Source organism: Rhopalosiphum maidis, chromosome 1 (genome assembly GCF_003676215.2).
Source record: "Rhopalosiphum maidis isolate BTI-1 chromosome 1, ASM367621v3, whole genome shotgun sequence".
Lineage (NCBI taxonomy): Eukaryota > Metazoa > Arthropoda > Insecta > Hemiptera > Aphididae > Rhopalosiphum > Rhopalosiphum maidis.
The window spans coordinates 81,342,580-81,364,674 of NC_040877.1; the positions used below are offsets into that span (position 1 = coordinate 81,342,580).

Here is a 22,095-nt window from a genome sequence, read left to right on the forward strand (position 1 = left end):
CCAAATAGAGTAAACGAATAACTAGGGAATGTTGTGGTAACCGTGGTGATTAATTGTTTTATAATACCACTTTTACGGTTCATTAAAGTAATTAAAATAAATTTAATTTGCATTAACCTTTACGATGGATCTTAGTTACACTACCTGTAGCTCTATACAATTAGGAACTATCATCCAAACGAATTCTTAATAGTTAATTTATATCAAGTATGCTATAAAGAAATATTCAATTAATAATATAAGTATATATATATTAATATTATTAATATGGTCATAATAACTATTTTATAAAAAAAAAAATGATTTCATATGAAATCGGTAGAATTAAGAAAAAAAAACATAAAATAAAATACAAACTAGGTAAAAAAAATGCTAAAACGCATTATCACATCATTTAGTTTCTACTTTACTTTAAGAATTCTCACAAAATGTATAACTAAATAATTTTATAATTTATATTAATTGTGTACATAAAGATAACTTTTTACAATATACATTTATCTTGAGAATAAATAATATAATAGCTAATTATTAAACTAAAAACTACTTATAACTAAGAGTACAATTTGTTAATCAAAATTCAAAAATAATAAACTTAAACTTTTAAAATTTAAACTCATTAATAAAATTTAAATCGAAATCATTAGAGCCATTACCCAAAGCAAATAACTTTAAGATTTAAGACTAATTTAAATTATGTTTTTGAATGAAATAACTAGTAAAAGTTAGACTTAGACGTTAGACCTGATGTAAAAAATGGGAACTAATCAATATACAGTTCCTAGAATATTTCAGTACAAATAAAAAGCTGCCATTTAAAATTTTAAATAAAAATATCGCATCAATAAATTTACGTAGAGAGAATATGATTGTACAATTGATTTCAAATCAAGTCAAGTATTTTTTACAAAATAATTCATCCCAAATGTATAAAATATAATTTTAAGAAGCAAGACTAAAGATATTTAAACATTTTATAAAACCAAGATGAAATTGATTCCATAATATAGATCCATAGGTACTCCAAATTTATTTAAAGTATTATATTATTATTATAAAATTTCCAAAATATCAATCCATCATCGTTTGAGTTCAAAAAAATATAATTGTTTGATCGCGAGCCACATGAAAGTGTTACAGTAAAAATGACATGTTCAGCGCGAATAAATGTAACATTTATTATGTTTCCGACGAAATTCGATTACGCGCAACGCATGCACCGTATAATACAATACATAAAAAATATAAAATAATAAACTGCAGTAAGTATACTTTGAATCCTGACACGTCGTTGTCATAATATATAATAGTGCGAGAGCTACTGCGACGTGAATGTATCATTAGGACAATAGAAGCAGCCAAATCGAATTTGTGCCTTATAAATAAACACGTTGTATCGAAAACAAATATCCCCGGGGTCGTTTCTAAACTTCAGTAATTTTCAACAATATTACGTTACCGTACGGAGGAAATGGTGCGAAGTCGCAATGGAGGAAAATAAAGTTTGTCGTTCCTTCACCAACCCGCCATACCACTGAAATGAAACCCAAGGAAATCGCACAATAACATTGAAAACCTAATCGAGCAGTTGGTGTATATTTTTGTTTTAAAATTTGTACTTGGCCTCTTCAAAACCGTTTTCAGTTCAATCGAATTATTTTCGTTTGCGTACAATATATAAATATATTATGTTTATATACATCCAAAGAATAAAGTATAGATTTTTTTCTTTATATTTTTTCATTTATTTGACTTGTTTAAAAAATGAATCATACGCGCGGCAATTTAAAGATAGGAAATCTTATTTAGAATTGTTCAGAACGGAAATTAATTTAAATTTTGCTTATCATGGCAATCGGAAGATCGTAAAATATAAATACACTGTACCTAAACATAATTAACAGCCTGATTTTTAATTTTCGTTTCATAATTTATATTATTAATATTATTATTATTATGCAACTTACGATTTACGAACGAACTTTTATATGTTGATCTCATTCAAATGATAAGCATATCTTATTATCAGCATTTCGTGTTTAAACGTACCTACTCATTGGTTCTCGAAACTCACATATAATCATTATAATATACTGAAATATTAATTTTTAAAATAAAAGAAGAGAACATTACAATTATAATTTAAAATTGTACTTTGTGCGTTAAATTTTTAATACCTAGTAAAATGAATTAGTTTTTAAGATCATATAATAATATTTAAGAAATAAAAATATTTTAAATTTCTCAGCTAGTTGTATAAAACAAACTTTGAAAAAAATTGTAAATTTATAATTTTTACTTTGAATCAAATAGTATCTTCTCTTCCATATTTTATTTTACGCCTAACAAATTCAAAAGTTATGATATTGTTGTGCTTTTGAAAAAAAAGTTTAAGCCGTTTCAAGTACCTATATTATTATTTCAAATGTTTACTTTACATAATTAAGTTTTAAAAGTATTAAACCAATATTTAACTTTGAATAGGAAGTATAAAAGCAATATAAAAAACAAATACCTATTAATATCAAGAGATTTATGTGATTTAATAAAAATAAACAACGGACTTTAATTATTAATGTACATTAGTTTACGTAGAAGGCATTGCAGAGATCAATGACAAATAACTATCGTTGACTTTGAGACGATGTGCAGTCGTTAAGAATGGAAAAGCAAGACATCTTGAGTATATATTAAGTAAGTACCTACTAACGTTCGGTATAAAATATAAATGAACAACGAAAAGGACAAACATATTATAAAGAGCAGATAAAACTTTTTCTCGTAGCGATATCCAATTTAGATAACATCTGTCTTTTGTTTTATTGGTTGTCAATTTTATATGAAATATATTTACATATAAACATATATTAATTTATTTTATCGAATATTACCTACATAAACTCCAAATTTATATGAAATCCACGATAATGATGATGATGATGATGATGATAATAATAATAATAATAATAACAGTATTATTATGTTAAATTTCGTCCACCCATCACTATTACAAAATAGAATGGTATATATGATAAATTAATAACATATAAATATTTCAAGACTCATGTTTAACGAACACCACAATGATAGAAATTCTATACATTATTTATTTTATAAATTTCATCGAATGTCTCAATTACATACCTATATTATGATAAACTAAAAGCATTCATTTTTTATCTACTAAAACTGAAAATCAACACTTTCTTTATAGAGCTTTTAACGCATCTATATTGATTACGAAATAATCTTGTTTACAATGGAAATTTGATATGCACAAAAAACATAAAATTATCTAACCGGTTTTGGTTTTATGTATTATGATATTATTTATCTGAGATGAAATGAATAACAGAAAGTATAATGCATTACAATCATTTGCAAACATGTTATCATATATCAAAATAATAGCTTAGTTATGATAATTACTCGTAAAAGTCCACCACAGGTATTCTATATTGTGTAAAGTGCACATGACAAAATAATGGTTTTATATACACCTTAAATGTTTCTTATTGTCAACACCTGACTTGTAAATAATTTTACAAAAAGTCGTTTAGTTTTTGATTATAAACCAAATGCATGATAAAGTACCAATAAAATATTGTAAATTGTCCTCGGTACATTGTAATTTTATTGAAATATTATTGCATGACAATACAAGTATACAATAGTACATAGGTATATCCAGAAAGTAAGTTCCCTTTTCTACTACAACTTCTTGTAGATTTTGCATGAGAACAGTTATCCTCCCTATAACCCAGACCTGACACCTAGTGATTTTCATCTTATTTTACATATAAAATCATTTCAAAAACTTTAACGACAACGGCAAGGTGAAGAAGTTGTTAAAACATGGGTAACAATCACATGCGGCATCTTTCTATAGTGAAAGAATACAAAAACTGGTACCCCGTTATGATAAGTACTTGAATAATGGTAGTAACTATATTGAAAATAGCTTAATATTTGTAATTTTTTATTACATTTTTCTTTGAACCCTGGGAAAAAAATGTTTTGGGAACACCATCCTCCAACAGCTGACCTCGATTTTATTTATCGTACACTACACTAAAATGTTAATCTATACTGTATTACTGTATGTATAGGTATATACTGATCCAAATTTTTAAACCCGACATGAGAATTTCACTGATGGCAATTCGATATTGTGATAGTAGCAGTATTTCGCCATGCGTAAAATTCAAAAGTGGTGGAATCAAACAATAAACTAAAACTAACATAATACAATGCACTAACCAAAAATTCACGAACAAAATGTGTCATATATACAAAAAGCATTCATAAGAAATACAAAATAAAAAATAGTTATTGAATGAATTTTTAGATAGAGGTGAACATTAAAATACATAAGAGTCAAAGAGATGCGTAAAATAAACCACAATCGATATAATATGGTAGAATAATTTGGCTTGCAAACACTCGCTTTGAATTTAAACCAAATCATGCGAATAAAACTTTATCCCGTGTTGCAGATGGCAAAAAATCTAACAATCCACCCTTTTTTCCACTTACCCTTTACCTTACCCTCTCACTGTTAGCGATGTGAAAATTAATAATCGAGACCAGCAAGCATATCATTAAATACCAAATTTAAATTGAAAAGTAACTCGAGAAAGGGATGAAGTCAAAGTAAATTACAAATTATACTCAACAAACAATAATCAACAATTGTATCGTATTATAGCCAAATAATATGAAAAACACATATACTATGCCATATTTTGTTGTACTTATAACGCAAATAGTACTATAAACTAAAAAATATCGTTTTGAATTATAATTCTGTTTTATCACAATAGTTGTCGATAATAATATTATAGAAATCTTTTACAGTTTTTAATTTGTTTATTTAATTTCTTTCACACGTTATCTCACCATAAACTATAATATGGTATTATGATAATTGCCCAGTATTATGGTAGTCAGAATTTAATAGCGTCCAAGGTAAATCCAAAACTTTAAATTATATTACACAGAAAACTTGTTTAAGTAATATTAAACAAGACAACGAAACATTCTACAAAAGCCTTTTACATAAACATGTTAGCTATAAAGAGAATTAACGGATTAAATAAAGTTAACTGATTACAAAAACTAAAATTAGTTCAATCGATTTGATTTATCAAATTATTTTTCTTAAGTAAAAAAAATCACTAAAATTTACTAAGCTTATATTAATTCAAAATATAAGAAGGTAGGTATATATAGGTATATATATATATGTGGATATCGCTCTACAATATATTAGGTGTCGAGTTGGTTACTATTATATGGGTGCATTATATTTGAATTCAATGATAAATCATTTTGTACGAAATACGATTCTGAGTGGAGACAGTCTGTCAGCCTATATCACTAAGTATGTTTCATGATATGATTTTTTGATGTGCATAACTATTAAAGTGATTTATTTTAGTCTTAACATTATAGTAGGTAGGTATGATTTTAACTTCAAATACATATAAAAAAATATTGTAACTATAACCTTTCAGTATTTTTTAATTGAGAAATTAACAACTTTTTATGAACATTTCTACCTGATGAATAATTTTTGTTCAATATTCATAGAAAATTATCTTAAATAGAAAATATTAACATAAACATTTGGTGAAAATTTCAATATTTACGATAATTGGTTTTCTAGTTACACTTAAAAATAAAAACGATTTGTCAAAAATTGGATTTGCTTAAAAATTCCAATTTTAACTTCATTATTTTTCTCCTATCATAAAAACAAGTATTGGGAACTTTTTATTTTTAAAAATCAAAGTATTTTATTAACTAGCTATTGTGTTTATAGACACTAAAACAACCACATCATTGCATCTAAAATTCAACTGACATCATTATAAACTCATATTATATGAACAAGAATAATACAATTGTACATTTAATATTTAATATGAAATAATAAAGAGTAATAGATGTTTAAAATAAGAAAATAAAAATAAAATATATTTCATATTACGTTTGTATAGGTATAAATAAATAAATATAAAAAAGTATTATCAATATACAATACTTGGTATTAAATGGAAATTGCTAGTTTATTATATGATTCAAGATTCTAATACTCAATATATATTCACATATAAATAAATAAACATAAAAATTGAATAAATATTATAATATATACGTGTTTAAAATAAATATCTTGTTGTTCATTCATTAAAAATCTAAGATTCTCTTAACAGATTATTGCATAACATATCGTATGATTTTCAACAAAGAGTTTTTAAAGTTAATTTACCAAACTAGATTGTTCAAAAGAATCATTAAAAATGCATTTAATAATATTTACTTATTTACTTTACAATTAAACACTTAGGTATATTTCGAAATAAATACACATCAATTTAATTATTTCACAGACAAAAAACAAATTATTACGAGGAAATACGATTTAACCACACCGCGAAGTTCTTTTACATTATTTTAAAAATCTTAAAATTCATTAGTCAAAACGTTAAGTTAGTTTTTAAGGTTAATACATTTTAAATAAGTAATTATTCATTTTGTGTGTGTACACTGTCTTGAACAATTTCAATAGCAATGCGTCTAATGATACTTTTAACCAAACGAAAAGTAAAGTGTACTTTTGTATTCAGCAAAAAACCAAGCTACCATTCCAATTAAATTAATTAAATTTCCTTATTACTTAGTAGTGTTGGGAAAAATATAAACTTGTTAAGCAAATGTATTTGTAAATTGTTTATTGTAGTTTTCTAACTATAATAGGTTTTCCTTTCTAACAAAATGTATATACTATTAAAATAAAATAATATTATATTTATATTAACATTACATACGTTTTATTTAATTTAGGTTTTTTACAAATATGAGATACGACATAAAATAAAAATATTATACGTTGAATAATATGGATTAAATATAAAACTTAATTTGAACAGCTCACAATATTATTATAATTTTACTGAAAAAATAATTGAATGTGGTTAATTCGTTATAATAACAAATTCATGGAACTATTGACACACATCCATCCATACATTTTTGTTGGATATGATAAAATCAAATATTAAACTTTATTTTTAATTAATATTTAATATAAAAACTATATATTTATTAATTATATTATTCATTGTCATATTAAATTATGAATATTGAGTAAATATTATAAGTACAACACAGTCTAAAAATAAAAATAAATCAAAAAATTAAAACTTATGTGTATACATATATATACAATTTTAAATCCTAAATAATTCATATACCTATCTATAATAATTAAAATCATGTCATCAAATTAATAGAAAAAAGAAGAAAAAAAATATTAACCAACTTATTTCCAAAAAAAAAAAAAAAAATGGTAGCGATGAAGAGTACTTTATTATATAATATTTATAAAAATTGAAAATTATAATTAAATTAAATAAAATTTCTACTTTTATGCATATGGTTATATTACCATACATTGTTTAATATTAATCGAAAATCGTAAAAAATCTAAATTGTTTGACCAGAACGACAACATTTACGTTGTTATCTTCATTAACAACGAGGGGTATATTGCTGTTTCAGTCGTGCGATCGTGACGCCGCATAGCTAGTCCTTTTGTACGCGCCAGGGTTATTTACCCTTATTAAGTTGCACTTCACGCTTTCACCGGATCACAGTAATAAATCAACGAGTCCCTAAACCGGAGGGGAGGGTTCCATTTGAAAGAGTCGAGTCTTAAAGAGAAATTATGAGTTCAAGTGCGCATGTTGACGCTATATTTATTAAACATTCTAATACATAGGGTCCTATTATAAACGTATTCACAAAACGTAACATTCCTTAAGATTGTAAATACAATTTTTTAAAAAAAAATAAGAACAATTTATTTCAAAGAAAAAATAATATGTTGTTTGTACGATAATTTGTTTCCAATTCTTCAGAACACTCGTAGAATATTAAAACTCAAATGTCTTAAAAAAAATTTCTCACATGGTAATAAATGTATTGTGTCAAGTCAATCTTAAAAATAATAATTTTAAGAATAGTTGTTATAGTTAGTAGTTTCCTTAAAGAAAATAAAAAATAGATATTATATAAACAGATCCGAGATAAAACATTAGTGACTGGATGAATTAGGCCTATTTCGTTGTTTACGGCATATTTTTAACGATAAATCGTATGTTTCTAAACGGCTTCACTAAAGATAAAATGGTTAACCCAAAAATGTGAAATATTTTCTAGCACGCGCTTCGTTTTCCAAGTAATTTTTAAGAATTGTCAACTGCATCTAAAATTACATTCAACTAATATAAAGTTTCGAATCCCTAAATTACAATTGCTACCGTTATTCACACTTAAATTGGATTGTGGCCAATGGTGTGCACTTTCTTACAACGCGCTACACAATTAACTAGTCAACCGATAAATCTAACACCGATGGTCTTGAAGACTAACATAAAACTAAAATAAGACTAATGAATTAACGATTATTTTAAATATTATGCTCAGTTCAGTTTCCAAAATTAGCAGTTCTATACATTTCTATGATATTTTTCAAAAGCTTTCAAAAAAGTAAATAAATACAATATAAATAAAAATAAATATAAATATTATATTATAAAAAAAATAAAAAAATAAATAAAATAAAAAAAATATAAATAAATATTATATTAATATTATATTATATTAAATATTATATTATTATTTATAATATTATTATAAATATAATATTTTTAAATACCATTGTATATATTTAGGTTTTACATTTTATCTCGTGAACATATTTTGTATGATACATTGATATGTGTTGATTCGTGATATCATGATTCTTATATAAAGTTAATACACTTGCTGTTTTAAGTATAAAGTGCAGTAGCACTGTAAATATCAATTTCAATGGTCGTATAGACATAAATAAAATTGACCTCGCTTCATTTTATGATTTCATAACTCTTTACTGATTATTTAAGAATACAAGGCTAGTTATGAGTTATAAAACATATTTTATATGTTTTCATTATAGTTATTTTTATTTATTTATTTCGGTTACAGAAATATAGAATACAAACATGATGAAAAGTGATCGTGGCGCTGGCACACACTGTGTATATTTAGTCGAGTCATGGGAACGGATGGGCGGTTGTGAACCATATCCCGGATACAGGTAATCAGTGCTACAATTACAATAATTCCTCCCTTCTCCCCTCCTCTTTACGGAAAGTTTTTGATTTGGAACTGGAGAAGAGGCTAAAGTATGCAACTATATAGCACAAAATATTAGATAGTGATTGAATCCCTTAGAACTATTAATTTTCGTTCATTTTGAACCCCCTTCCCCAGTAATGCAAAAACGATTTTTATGAGCCAATTCCCAAGTGTATATGCTGCTCACTAATGGATGGAAAAGGGTGGGGTTAAACCACTGACAATAACTGCTGATTGCCATACAAATCGAGTGATGCCAAAACTTTCAGCATAGCAAAATTAATGACAAAAATAACAAGTTTCAATAAAAATTATGATGCGACTATATAGAGAATCTTTAATGATTTTTAATCGAACAAATTGTATAACTGAAAAAAACTAAGATTATACTTTTATTAAAAATGAATATTCCTTCAACTAAAAGACAAAAAAAAAAGTTAAAACATCAAAATCCCATTACAGAAACAACAACATCGATTTTCTTTTTACACTTTCCTATTTTTATCCCTATCTCATACACGGAAAAACTTCGTATATTTGAAGTCAAAATAATACAAATTTAATATCTTAAGGGAGTGTATATAGCAAAAGATACATTACCAACTAAATCACCGCTATAGAAAAAAAATCATTCTTGTAGTGTGTAAAACAAAATGGAAAAATACTATTTAGTAACTACCTACTTATTATACACCTAGATTAGATATAGGTACTTGGGCGCGATAAAATACTACTGTCGTTGAAAAACATCTTAGCTATGCTCACCGATTGTATCATATGCCTACTTACATACAGATATATGTTATATCCAGGAGAGTCGACGACTATTTCTTAAGTGTCCGTTTGAATCGAGCGATAAAAAAAATTGTATACATCAAAGTGTAACAAAAATTGTACTCAAAACAAACATTCCTTGTTTCTATATTTTTACCCGTACACAGAAACAAATAGTCGACTATACATACAAACATACTTCCAATAATACGATACGTGTCGAGTAGCCGCTTAAAATATGTTACGCTGCAATATAGTTCTCTGTATCCATTTTCATCGTCACGACGTATGATTTACTTCATATTTATCCTCTCAGACATGAATCTGTGCAGTATATACATAAAATTACAGTGAAATAAGTCAAGCGAAATTGTGTCGATTCTATACCCATGTATTATAATATTTACGTAATCATTATCATCGAATGTGTATTTCGTTTCAATTATACAAATAGACGACCTCAGGACAAAATGTATACTGTTTTCAGTTTGTGAGTATGGTGCATACAAAAACATAGTTAAATTTAACAACCTAAAAAAAAATTTCTTATAAGTATCGACGACGTATTAAGGGGACATATTTTTATTTTACAATAATTATATGATTATATGGCTGTGATAAAAAAAATTAAGACTTGGATTAAAAATACGTTGTTGGGTAGTTAACTAGCTAGTACGTATAGGTGCACACAAGGCCGTGCCGCAAATATGATACAAAACGTTTGATATAGTGCATATTCTAAAACGATTTTTTGTTTTATACATGCAATTGTATAAATATAAACGATTAATATTATTATAATCAACTTATTCAACATCTAATTCATGTACGCAAAACTATAACACGCTATATTGCAGACTACCTACAGTAATATATTTATATATTATAAGTCAAACATTATTTAAATTGGTAGTTATTGAGGTTTTTTAGAGTAAAAATATATGTAACTATATAATAGTAAATGTTGGAAATTCGAACTGATATTAAATGAAAAATTTCTATAGCCATAAACGTTGTAAGCTTGTAAACGTTCGATAATAGAAAAATTCGAACTATCTGTTTGTTAAACAACGAAATAAATGTTTGCAAACATTGCAAACGCCATAATCCAGCGTTTTGTCTGTTTAGTTCAAATAACCAATACTGCAGTAGGTATTTAATAATATATTATCAGAGAAGTTATATTCTATAACTATCACGAACTTATCATGGGGTATAATTACTTATGACTTATACCACGGTTAATTTACATACCGCACCAAGCGCTTACGATTTTCAACTTTCAAACGTTTCAAACGTTGTCGTTTGTATTTTACGTTGTTTACCACTTTCGTCGGACTTTATAGATACCTCAGACAGTTGACCTTACCATGCGATAAACCACGTTACCGTGTTGTTGGATCTAGTTCTGCAATTTCGTGTTTGCGCTGTTTGCAGTCATTTAAAATTGATGCCAGAATGAAGATGTATACAGAATGAAATCGGTTATCATATTATAGACGATAATTTATAACTATTTAATCCCGAGTCCGTATTACCAATGTCAACCAATATGAAACGATCGTTCAATGCGAACGTGAACGTTCATCGTACAAGTAAACGAGAACGTATGTAGTGAAATTACCACTGAAAACCTACCTTTACATATATATAAATATACGAGTATTATCTATATAAAATGTAAAATCGATCAGCGTATGGTTACAACATTTACCCATATCAATATATAAATATATCCGAGTCGAATATCAAACATAATAATATACTAAACTCAGATTACCAAAATCACGAAAAATGTCATACCCGAACACGTCCTATACATTCCTACGCGACACGGCAGTATATTCAATAGGTAGTATCTAATCGTAAGTCCATAGTATCGGTTAAGCAAAATGGTGTTCACTGACCACATTCACTGCTCCGATTATCAACGATTGTCTTGATCAAACCGTTTTTGTGTAGCCGTTTCGGCGTTCGCTAGTGTGTAAGCTAAAAGGACATCACCGTCACGCCGTTATTTTATTTCTATCAAAACGTTTTCAGCGAGTTGATATTAATTTTAGTGGTGTGCGGTGTGCCAAGTATTCCAGTGAAATTAGTCTTGTGCCTGTATACAATTTTAATACTTTCAATCCGAAGTGTCGCGTCGACGGTTTTTCTATGATTTTTATTATTTCAGCATGTTACGATAAACTTCATATCATTACATCGTTCACTTAATATTAAGTGCATAATATATTATTCACATGTTCCTCATACTAATTCACAACTACAACTATTGTTATTGACAATCATAATGCATTTTGTATATATATATGGTAAGTATAAACTTTACAGGTTTGGGGGATCCAAATAAAACCTAGATAAGACATTAACATAATTGCTACATTTTTAAGGTTTTTTTAAAAATCTGTGTACTATATTATAGTTTTATAATAAAATATTTACATTACGAATCCCCTCCAAGGTACAATTAATATTGAAAATTGGCATTATTTCATAAAAAAAAATACTTGGAAAAAATAAAACAATACCAATTGAGGATTTATTTTAAACTAAGTTATATTGTAAATAGACATATGTTTATATATAATAATAATAATAATCAATTATAGGAATATAATATTAGTAAAGAACCATAAAAAGATATTTTACAAAATTAACATAAAATAAATTATTACATACTAAACTCATAATTATTTTCAAACAAGATATACAAAAATACTTTATTATTTGATATAATATAGTAGTTCAATATGATTTACAAAAAAAAAAACTTTAAAGATTAATTTAAATTGATAAATGAATCAAAACATTTTACCAAGTGAACTTTGCCATATTGTTCTACAGCAATTTAAACGTAGTACAAAGACGGAAACTATTGTTGTCTAACGCAATTATTTACGAACATAAATTATATTTTATATCTAGTTTAAAGTTAAGACCCTAGACTTGTATATTGATTTATGTTTTCTTCCATGTAGTCCGTATAATTGTCGTTCAATAACAATATTTATGAAATTAAAATTTAAGATACTAATACCTAACCAATAAAATAAATATCATCGCTAATTTCGGTGCACACATCACAAAAACAATAATTTTCACTTAATGATATGAATGTAGACACTAGACAGTATAACAAAAACCAAGACAAAAACCAAATGGTAAATTAAAATAATTTATACAGAATGTTTTAAATTGCTTCATTAATTGTATTACACTCACGTCAGACTGTCAAACTTAACCAACTATAAGCAGTGGGAAGAACCCAAATGAATTACGGGCCGTAATGTAAACTTGGTAGACAGACTTTTATCTTTTTCCTACCAAAAATAAACACTGAACTGTTAAAATTTATTTTATTGAGAACAGTAAATTTATTTTCTAATTATATAATAAAGCAGAAAAACAGCATAGTACTACTTTTGCATAATTGATTTGCCCCGAGTCATCAACTACTCTTATAAGTTTATATCCACGAAAAATATATTTCTGAATAATACAGCACTGTCAATAAGAAACGGCCAAGCAGGTGAAGTCAAAATTGATTAGTTCATTAACTCAAAATTAAAATACTTTCTGTAAACTGCGAAATGGCGTTGATAAATTAAATTAACTTAATAATTTAATAAAATATTTAAAATAGACATTTATAATGAGGTTCAAGTCTAATATCTGATATATTATATAATATTTTATACCAACCCACACAAAACATCTATAATTTATAAATGTCGAAAATAAGAATAACCATCAATAAACATTGAGGTAAATTGATGAAATTAAAAATCAAAAAAAATGTAAGAACTATTTAGCCGTATTGAATATGGATTATAATAAACTCAAATTATATTCATAATATTATTATATAGAAATTTAGAAAACAGTCGGTTGTTTCTTGTAAAATTTAAAATACAAAACTATATAAATTCCAAGTATATTAAAATTCCAAACCAACTTTTTACTCGTGTTGTTGCAAAAACTTGTCAAGCGAAATAAAATTATTGGTATTTTATGGAATTTCAATTGAAGAAAAAACAATTTTGATGTATCAATAAATTCTTCAGATATTAACATAAATTAAATTTATAAATATTTAAAAACAATAACGAACCGTTTCGATATTACATACTATAAAAAAATAATAGCACTCGTCACACATGGACATTTTTCCGGGAAAGTTGGGAAATTAATTGAAAGGGCTAAGCACGTGTAAGCCGCGCTGGTTTTCATACCAATTATCCTATGTACAAGCGCGTCTGAGTTTAATATCATAAAAGTAGGTAGATAGGTATAGGTAGGTATCTTATACTATCGATGTTTTCGGACATATGAGTACCTACATAATATACCTATACTATACAAATAAAATACAACCGGAATCGTCGTCGACGGCGCACAAACGCACGTGGATGACACGCAAAACTTGACCCGATGCATAATAGAATAATGCACGTATATATAGATTTGCGTGTAGGATTTTTGCGGATTCGACACGCATGTCGTCGGACCCTCGACGGTTGCGGCGGCCACAGTAGCTCCGTTATACGGCAACCAGCTGTTGCGGTTTTACACCTCTCGCCAGTGGCCGTGGTACACGACGTTATAATAGACATATCGTTAAAATAAATATAATATAATATCGGACGTTGTGTGTGGCGCCCGCCAACACAAATATAATACATAACAATATACATAATGCCTCTTATAAAATATAATATACAATAGGGCATCGGTCGAGCTGGTTGTGTCGAAACATTACATTTTAATATGAAATAAAATTTCGCAACTACACACAGGCGTTGGGTCTCCGAGTCAAACTCGCAGACACGTCTAACATGCATAATATAATATATTAAAATATAATTGGCAGTCGGTGCGCAAAAAGATGAGGAATGGCAAAGAAAACGAATTGGGCGTTAATATTGTTATAATGTACAACACAATACGTACAATATGAAAATATTTTACGGGCATTGCGAACAATGATCAAAGCTAAGCGAGAAAAGTAGTAAGTACAGTTAATTGATTATTAAAATATAAACAAGTGTAAAAAAATTCAAATAAAAATTTGAGATTCCCTTCAGAATTTTACATATGACCATTGTAGTAAACAAGTATTAATCAATTTATTGTTATAAAATACGATTGTTGTAGCAAATATTATTCACTGTAGCTAACGAACTTCAAACAGCGTGCATATATAATTTTTAACCGATCGATACGATTTACACTGCTCGCTGCCATCTGCTAAATTCTGGATTTATTTCCATGTAATAATATAATGTTCATAGAAAATTTATTTTTTGGTACAATATTATTCAATTGCTGAAAAAAATTTATTTTCGCTGTTATTTAGGTTATTCAGATCGTCATCCGTGGAAACAATGTTCAACTGTTTCACATACATGTATAATAATATTGGCACCGAAACGCGGAAGCAGACGAAACATGGATGGTATGAATGTATGGAGAACGACGGTATTGTTATAGGTTGATATAGGTATACTGCGTATTTATAATAGGTGTGTTTATTTGGACGGCGAGGGTCGATCGTCGGGTTTAGTGAGAGGACGAGAGAAAAAAAAATTGATAATAATACAAAAAGATACATTCGCCCCAATCGAGCCACAAAAAACCTATACGCGGGTTCGGTTAGGTTTAGTGTATAATAATATTGTGTACACACTGCCGAGTATATTAAAAAAAAATATATGATCTCTCCGCCGAGTGTTTTGTGCGGTGTGTGTCAGCGTGTGTTTGACGACAAACTCGTCGCGCGCCGACGATAACGCCTATGCAGTATACACAAACAGCCGTTAACGACATGGTACTCTCTCGTCGTTGTTGTCGAGGGACGCGCGAGCGAGTGGTGTACATTTTTACGAGTGGATTTTGTTTAATTTTTTTCGTCCGACCGGTTTTTATTGATTTCCATCATAACACAACAATAACAAAAACAACAATGATTATAAATAACGATAATGTATCGTATACGGGTCGCGGACGCGTGCATGAGAGTTGATCGAACGTGTGCAGTTTCGTTCTGGCCCACCCGGCTACCTGGCAATTGCCGAGGGCCCTAGGATTTTTTTTTTAATATAGGGGATGGTAGCCAAACGAGAAAATCTATGTTTAAATGACTTATGACTAGCGACTAAGATACTTCCACTAGATTTTCCACTTTCCAGCAATTAATTAACAATACTTCTATTTTAATAATAATTTATTTAATTAATGTAATTTACCTGATGGTTAACGGTTTTTTTTTTTACAATAAAGTATATTAATTTCTATTTTTGTATAGGTACATTTTTTTTAAAAAAAGTATGTAATATATTATTGATTATATGTTTATATTTTGTAATAATTATAAAGTAATAAATTATTTTTTAATTAAAAATAAAATTATTTTATTGCAATATATTAAAAGGCTGTTCATTTTGTTTAAAGTTTGTAGGGGCGTTGACTCAATCTCGAGCCAGACCAACACCGTTTGTTTATGGTCTCATATTATTTTACATGTCTCTTGGTTTCTGCAGCAGCATATAATATTATATTATTATTATAATATTCAATAACAAACGCTTTATACGGTGCATAATACGTCGACTCTGGAGGTGGAGGAGGGGGATAAAACTCCAAAGGGTTCGTCGTCGGTAGTGGCTGCGGTGGCGTCGGAGACCCGCGGGGGTCGTGTTTTGATTTCGTCCGATACGTCTTTCACGGGCCATAAAACATATACAGGTCGATGGTTGAGTGGAGGGTGGATCGGTATATCGGAGGGGGTACACTCCGACGACGATTAATCAAAATGCACGCCCAGAGCGTTTGCCAAAATCCTGGTGGGCCCTTTTCCCCTGATTTACATCCCGTTCTATACTTTTCACATATTATTATTATTATATATTATATGAAAAACCGTGTGTGGAACGTCGATTTTATACGCTATTATTGCCAATAGGGTAACACCGCGTAAAACTACTATGTAAAAAAATATAATATATTTTATTTTATAGGTACCTATACATTTTTACGAAAACATTTTAACGCATCACGTGACTTGTGGTTATTATTATTATTATTATTATTATTATGTAAACATACGTGAATAGATTTAAGAAAATTAACAAACTGGTTACACTGCAAAATTATTTCTTAAACTACACCGGCTTCCTATATATTATAGTAATCGCAGCATCCAATTAATTTATCTCTAAATAATCGTGTATCGTTAAAAACACTAATAGGTATATAATAACGTTATTTTTTTTTAAACGAAAACGAAACAAAAATAATTTTCTACGGTTATTATTTACAAATATTAAAAACCATCTTATGCCAACTCGGCGATACTAGAACATTACACGCGATGATGACAAATATCTTTTAGAAAATATTTACGACTGCGATAACGTTCTCGTTATTCAAACGATAAGTAAATTATATCAAAAACACGACATATTAAGAAAGTTATGTTTGACAGGTCGACAAATGAGATTTTTCCGCGTGATAATAGATATATGAATGAAAATTAATTAAAACGGAACGAAACGAGATTAAAACGCCCAACGCCCAAAACGCGTTAATATAGTGACCCCGCAGCAGTGTTAAATTATTTTTACTAGTGATTTCGTGTTTTGTTGTCGAACATTTATTTAGTAAAGTGTAAAAAAACTACCGCCGAATAGAAATTAAAACCGAACAAATAAAAACCTTATAATTGAAAATCAAACAATGCGGTACGTGGGCCGTGCAAAGGGGTGACGTTGCAGTTGCCCTATACCTATACCGCTGTGATGATATAATGATATAGCAATATGTACCTACTACTACGTACAGTAGCAAATCATCACACGCGATTCCGACAATATTATTACAGAAAGCGTAACATATTACATCGTGTGAACGACATTAGTATTATGTCGTGAATACAATTCGACGGCATCTGCCCGCACATTATCTGTACGTTTAATATTATTGTTCGTTACGTTTACACAGGTACGTACCTATAGTGGAGTGTCTAACCAATCAATCCGCGCGTCTAGCGATTCGATAACATAAATCATCGTGTAAACGCCAAAAATACAAACGAACACTTTACGCACATCGCCGCCGCGCGCGCCTGTATTAATAATAATATTTGAGTTCACAACGGCGGTGTGGACATTAATGATAATCTCTCGCGGAGACACGATTATAAGGAGCGGACGCGCGCCAGTACACGCATTGTCTCACCTACTACACGTGCACGTCGTATTGTTAATTATTGTTTGTAAAACACGTTACGAGAATAATATTGCAAGTCATATTTTCTGTGCTCGTCCGAAAGACGAGCGCGGACGATCGAGTGCCGTCGTGATAATTTTTTTTTTTTTTTTCATATAATACGGTTAATCACCGCCGAATAACGACGGCCGGGCAATTAAAATAATTGGTAACCATTGTTTGGATACGGCGGATCCGACCTTTTCGGGGTCTGCCCGAAAATGTTCGGCGCGCGCGGATCGATCATCGACATCAAAGCACGTCTCGTGAATAAATCATCGGTTGGATCATCTCGTTAGTTATTGTTTGTTCGTCCGTTTCTCGGCGGTAAAATACGGCTTTTCGTGTTTGTCGGGACTTGAGCGTTTGTTTCATATCATATACATATTTAATCGGCGTTATCGCGCGCGAACGAACGAGTGTGCGAACTTTACCGATCGTCGCTTTTGTCGAAATGACAGTTTAAACATTGTTCTACTTAAATATTTTATCGCCATATTAATATCGAGTCGGTAACGATTTTGCCTGATGTATATACCCCGGAAAACGCTGAAATCGTAACGCATACGCTGACCACCGGTACTGTAGCACGGTGCACGCGGCAGTGGTTTTCGGGGCACACTACACGGCCACCGAAGTGGTACCTATAATAATAATAAAAGTGACCTACCGATGATCGTAAACCACTGCTGGACGACTGCAGCAGTCAAGGTCGCGCCGGCGTCGCATACCGGACACGCACCTCGCCGCCATCGCCGTCGTTACAATAATATTATAACGATGATAACTGACCGTTACTACATAATATGATGATATCCTATACATAATATTGTAATAATATCCAAACGGCGCGCTTACCGGGAGGGCATAGGCACTGTCCGGACGTCGCGTCCCGCTTGTTCCTGGGCGGCAGATCGATACTCATTATTGAGCCCGAAAACGAGTGTTCTACCGACAGCTGCTGCTGCATCTTCGCCACGGCAGCCTCCAGCGTGTCCACGCGACGCTCCAAGACCGAGTACGCGTGCCACGCGTACGCCGCGACCGCCAGACAAAGCACCGCGGCCACGACCCACCGGCCGACCGCGAACGCCTGTCGAACCGTCGACGTCTGCTGTCGTTCGGTCGCCATGTATTGCAGTGCGTGGTTGGTGGTGATGGTGGTTGTAGTGTTTGTTGCCGTTCGGTATCGTCTGCGACAACTGGATCGCGATCTGAGTCGGAGGAGCCTGCAAATTCGTGGGGTGTCCTGTGTGTGTGTTTCCCTATACGCAGTCGCCGCTTTCGCGTTAAGTGATCTGCTGGAAATTTGCGCGGGGTCCGACCGCCGACACTGGCTCGAACATTATCCTGCACGGACGCCTATGCCGAAAACGAGGTAATAATTTTCACTTCCCAGTAGGTATATTATACTATACTGACACGGCTATCTCCCGCGCTTATTCGGAAAAGACGATATATAAAAAATTTTAATAACGATAGGAATTTTAAAACCAAAGAAAAACGAATTTTACCGCAATACGTGTATATATAAAAATGAAAAAATCGCACACACGGAAAAAAATTATATCGATACGCCGATGTATTGTGCGGTATTAAACGCGCGCGGAAAAAACACGTAAATGCGGCGACGAAAAGAAATTCGTGAGACGAGGTCGTAACACAAAACAAACTATAACGGCGGCGTGCGAGTACTGACTGAAGAAGAGTGGCGGCGGCGGCAGCGGCGGCGGTGGCAGTGGTCTTCTCGGAAACCGCCGTTGACCGTGCGGCGGTGGGGGGAACGAGGGTCGGCTCGGGGGGGTGGGGCCCCGGAGCGAACGCCGCCGCAACCCGACAACGACGACAGCGCGAGTTTATAATATTATATTATATACGGCGACGCGTATATAAAATACGCATTATAATTTTTCGATGGCGTGGTGAGTGATGGTGGGTGGGGAAGGGTAGTGGTGGTAAGAAAAAATGGAAACGAAAAAAAATTTTGTACGACTTAAGAGGGTTGTACAATACGAAAAAAACACGAGGGAAACCTGCTGCAACTGCACGCGCGCGAACTCATAAACATACCTATATATATATATATATATACATAAACGTGTACGCGGTATGTGTAGATATTATATATTATTGTGTTACGTGCTCTTATTGTGACGTCGTCGCCTGTGTGTGTATGTGTTTACCTCTTCATCGTCGTCGTCGTCGTCGTAGATTTCTTAATAAAATAACGAGCGAAAGCGAATCCCTCCGGAGCATCCGAACGCAAGCGGGTGCGCGAGATCGAAAGAAATCAGTCCGCCATTCAGTGAGATCTCTTTGAATTTCGCGGGTGCGGAACGGCACTGTATTATTATTATTATAAACTGCATGTGGGTACACATACGCTAAAATATGAACTCGAATGACGACTATTCTACACAACACACACACACACATTATATATATATATATTTTTATTATTTGGGGGAGTAAAAAAATATAGTCGATGACAAAATTGTGCGCATGAATTTACGGTGATTTCCCAAGCGATTGTCGTCACGACCGCGAGCGTATAATGCCCGCCAAAATATATACATCACAACATAATAGCATATAATATTGTGTAGTAAAATGTTCGCTCCCCCGACGGCGTGGACAGTCTCTTGAATACTTATACAATTTTATCATATAAGAGTTTCACATGTTATATCGTATCCTGCAGCTATCCCCATTATATTCACCATCATTATAACCGCAACTGTTATACAGTACTCCCCGTGATTTAACACGAACGTGTATACAACTCGATCACTTATATACCTATGTATAATTTTATGTAATATGCGCGTATACATCGGTGACGGATCAAGACTAGAGGTTTGTTTCGGGTGGTTGATGGTAGGGTAAAAGGGATGTAGTCCAACGCTAAACTTCGTAACTCATGTTTATAATAGTTACGTATAGGTTTATAGGATTTATAAATTTCATGACAGCTGGAAGATATTTAAGTTTATGGCCTATTACTTCCTTTAACACGGCGTTTATACGCATTGTCTTTACAATATTGTTAAACTCCGCTCATTCGTTAGGATCCTATAAGAAACAATAGTTAATGAGGAGGAGTAGGGATTGCATGTCACTTTTACTTTGGACCGGTCACCGTTGGTCAAACGAAACACATATTTGGTAGTATATGTGTAGTATTCGTTTTATTTCCAATATTAATTTCGCTCAGACGAACTCGTCATTTTCATAAGTCATCGTTACGTTCTAGTAAATAATTTTTATCAGCCATTAGGCAAAAAAAAAAATTCGCCACTGAATCGCGCCACTATATTATATTATATAATAGAAATTATTATCTATTTCTTTAAAGTTTTTAACGCAAAATAATATTGCACTATAACAATAATTATTATTCGTTCGGCTGATTATTTATCTTATTGATATATATTTATAATGCACTCATTATTCCGGCATTCGATATTTATTACCATTTACGAATAAATTGACATCACATCGGTTAAATAATAAATTCTCTCTGTGATGAGGTAGTCGGCACACGTAAAATTTGTTATTTATACAGGTATTTTAATTCTGGTACGCAAATTGTAAATAAGTATATAATTAAATTGAATGTACATTGTAGATCTATAGTATATTAATGACTGGATCCCATTTAACTATTTAAGAAAAGCGAAATAAGCAATTTCCATACAATCAGCATTCGGCATTGATTGATCTTGTCTACGTGATAAGATAGAATTTAAATTTTCCACCATAAAGATCTGATAGAAACAATGTATAAAAGAACTATAATACGATAGATGTAATTAACAAATTCGCATTAATTATTTTGAAAAAAATAATAAAATTCTGATT

At 30.7% G+C, this 22,095-nt stretch overlaps 1 protein-coding gene across 12 annotated transcripts in view; it reads right to left on the reverse strand.

Moving 5' to 3' along the window:
* Window positions 1-19,929, reverse strand: part of LOC113558925 (collagen alpha chain CG42342) — a 101,172-nt gene extending 81,243 nt beyond the window's left edge. For all 12 annotated transcript variants that reach the window (XM_026964518.2, XM_026964516.2, XM_026964509.2 and 9 more), the window contains exon 1: window positions 19,093-19,929. In XM_026964518.2, coding sequence (XP_026820319.1) covers window positions 19,093-19,366 — 274 coding nt within the window. In that variant the 5' untranslated portion in view covers window positions 19,367-19,929. The remainder of the gene's footprint in view (window positions 1-19,092) is intronic.
* Window positions 19,930-22,095: the final 2,166 nt, after the last annotated feature.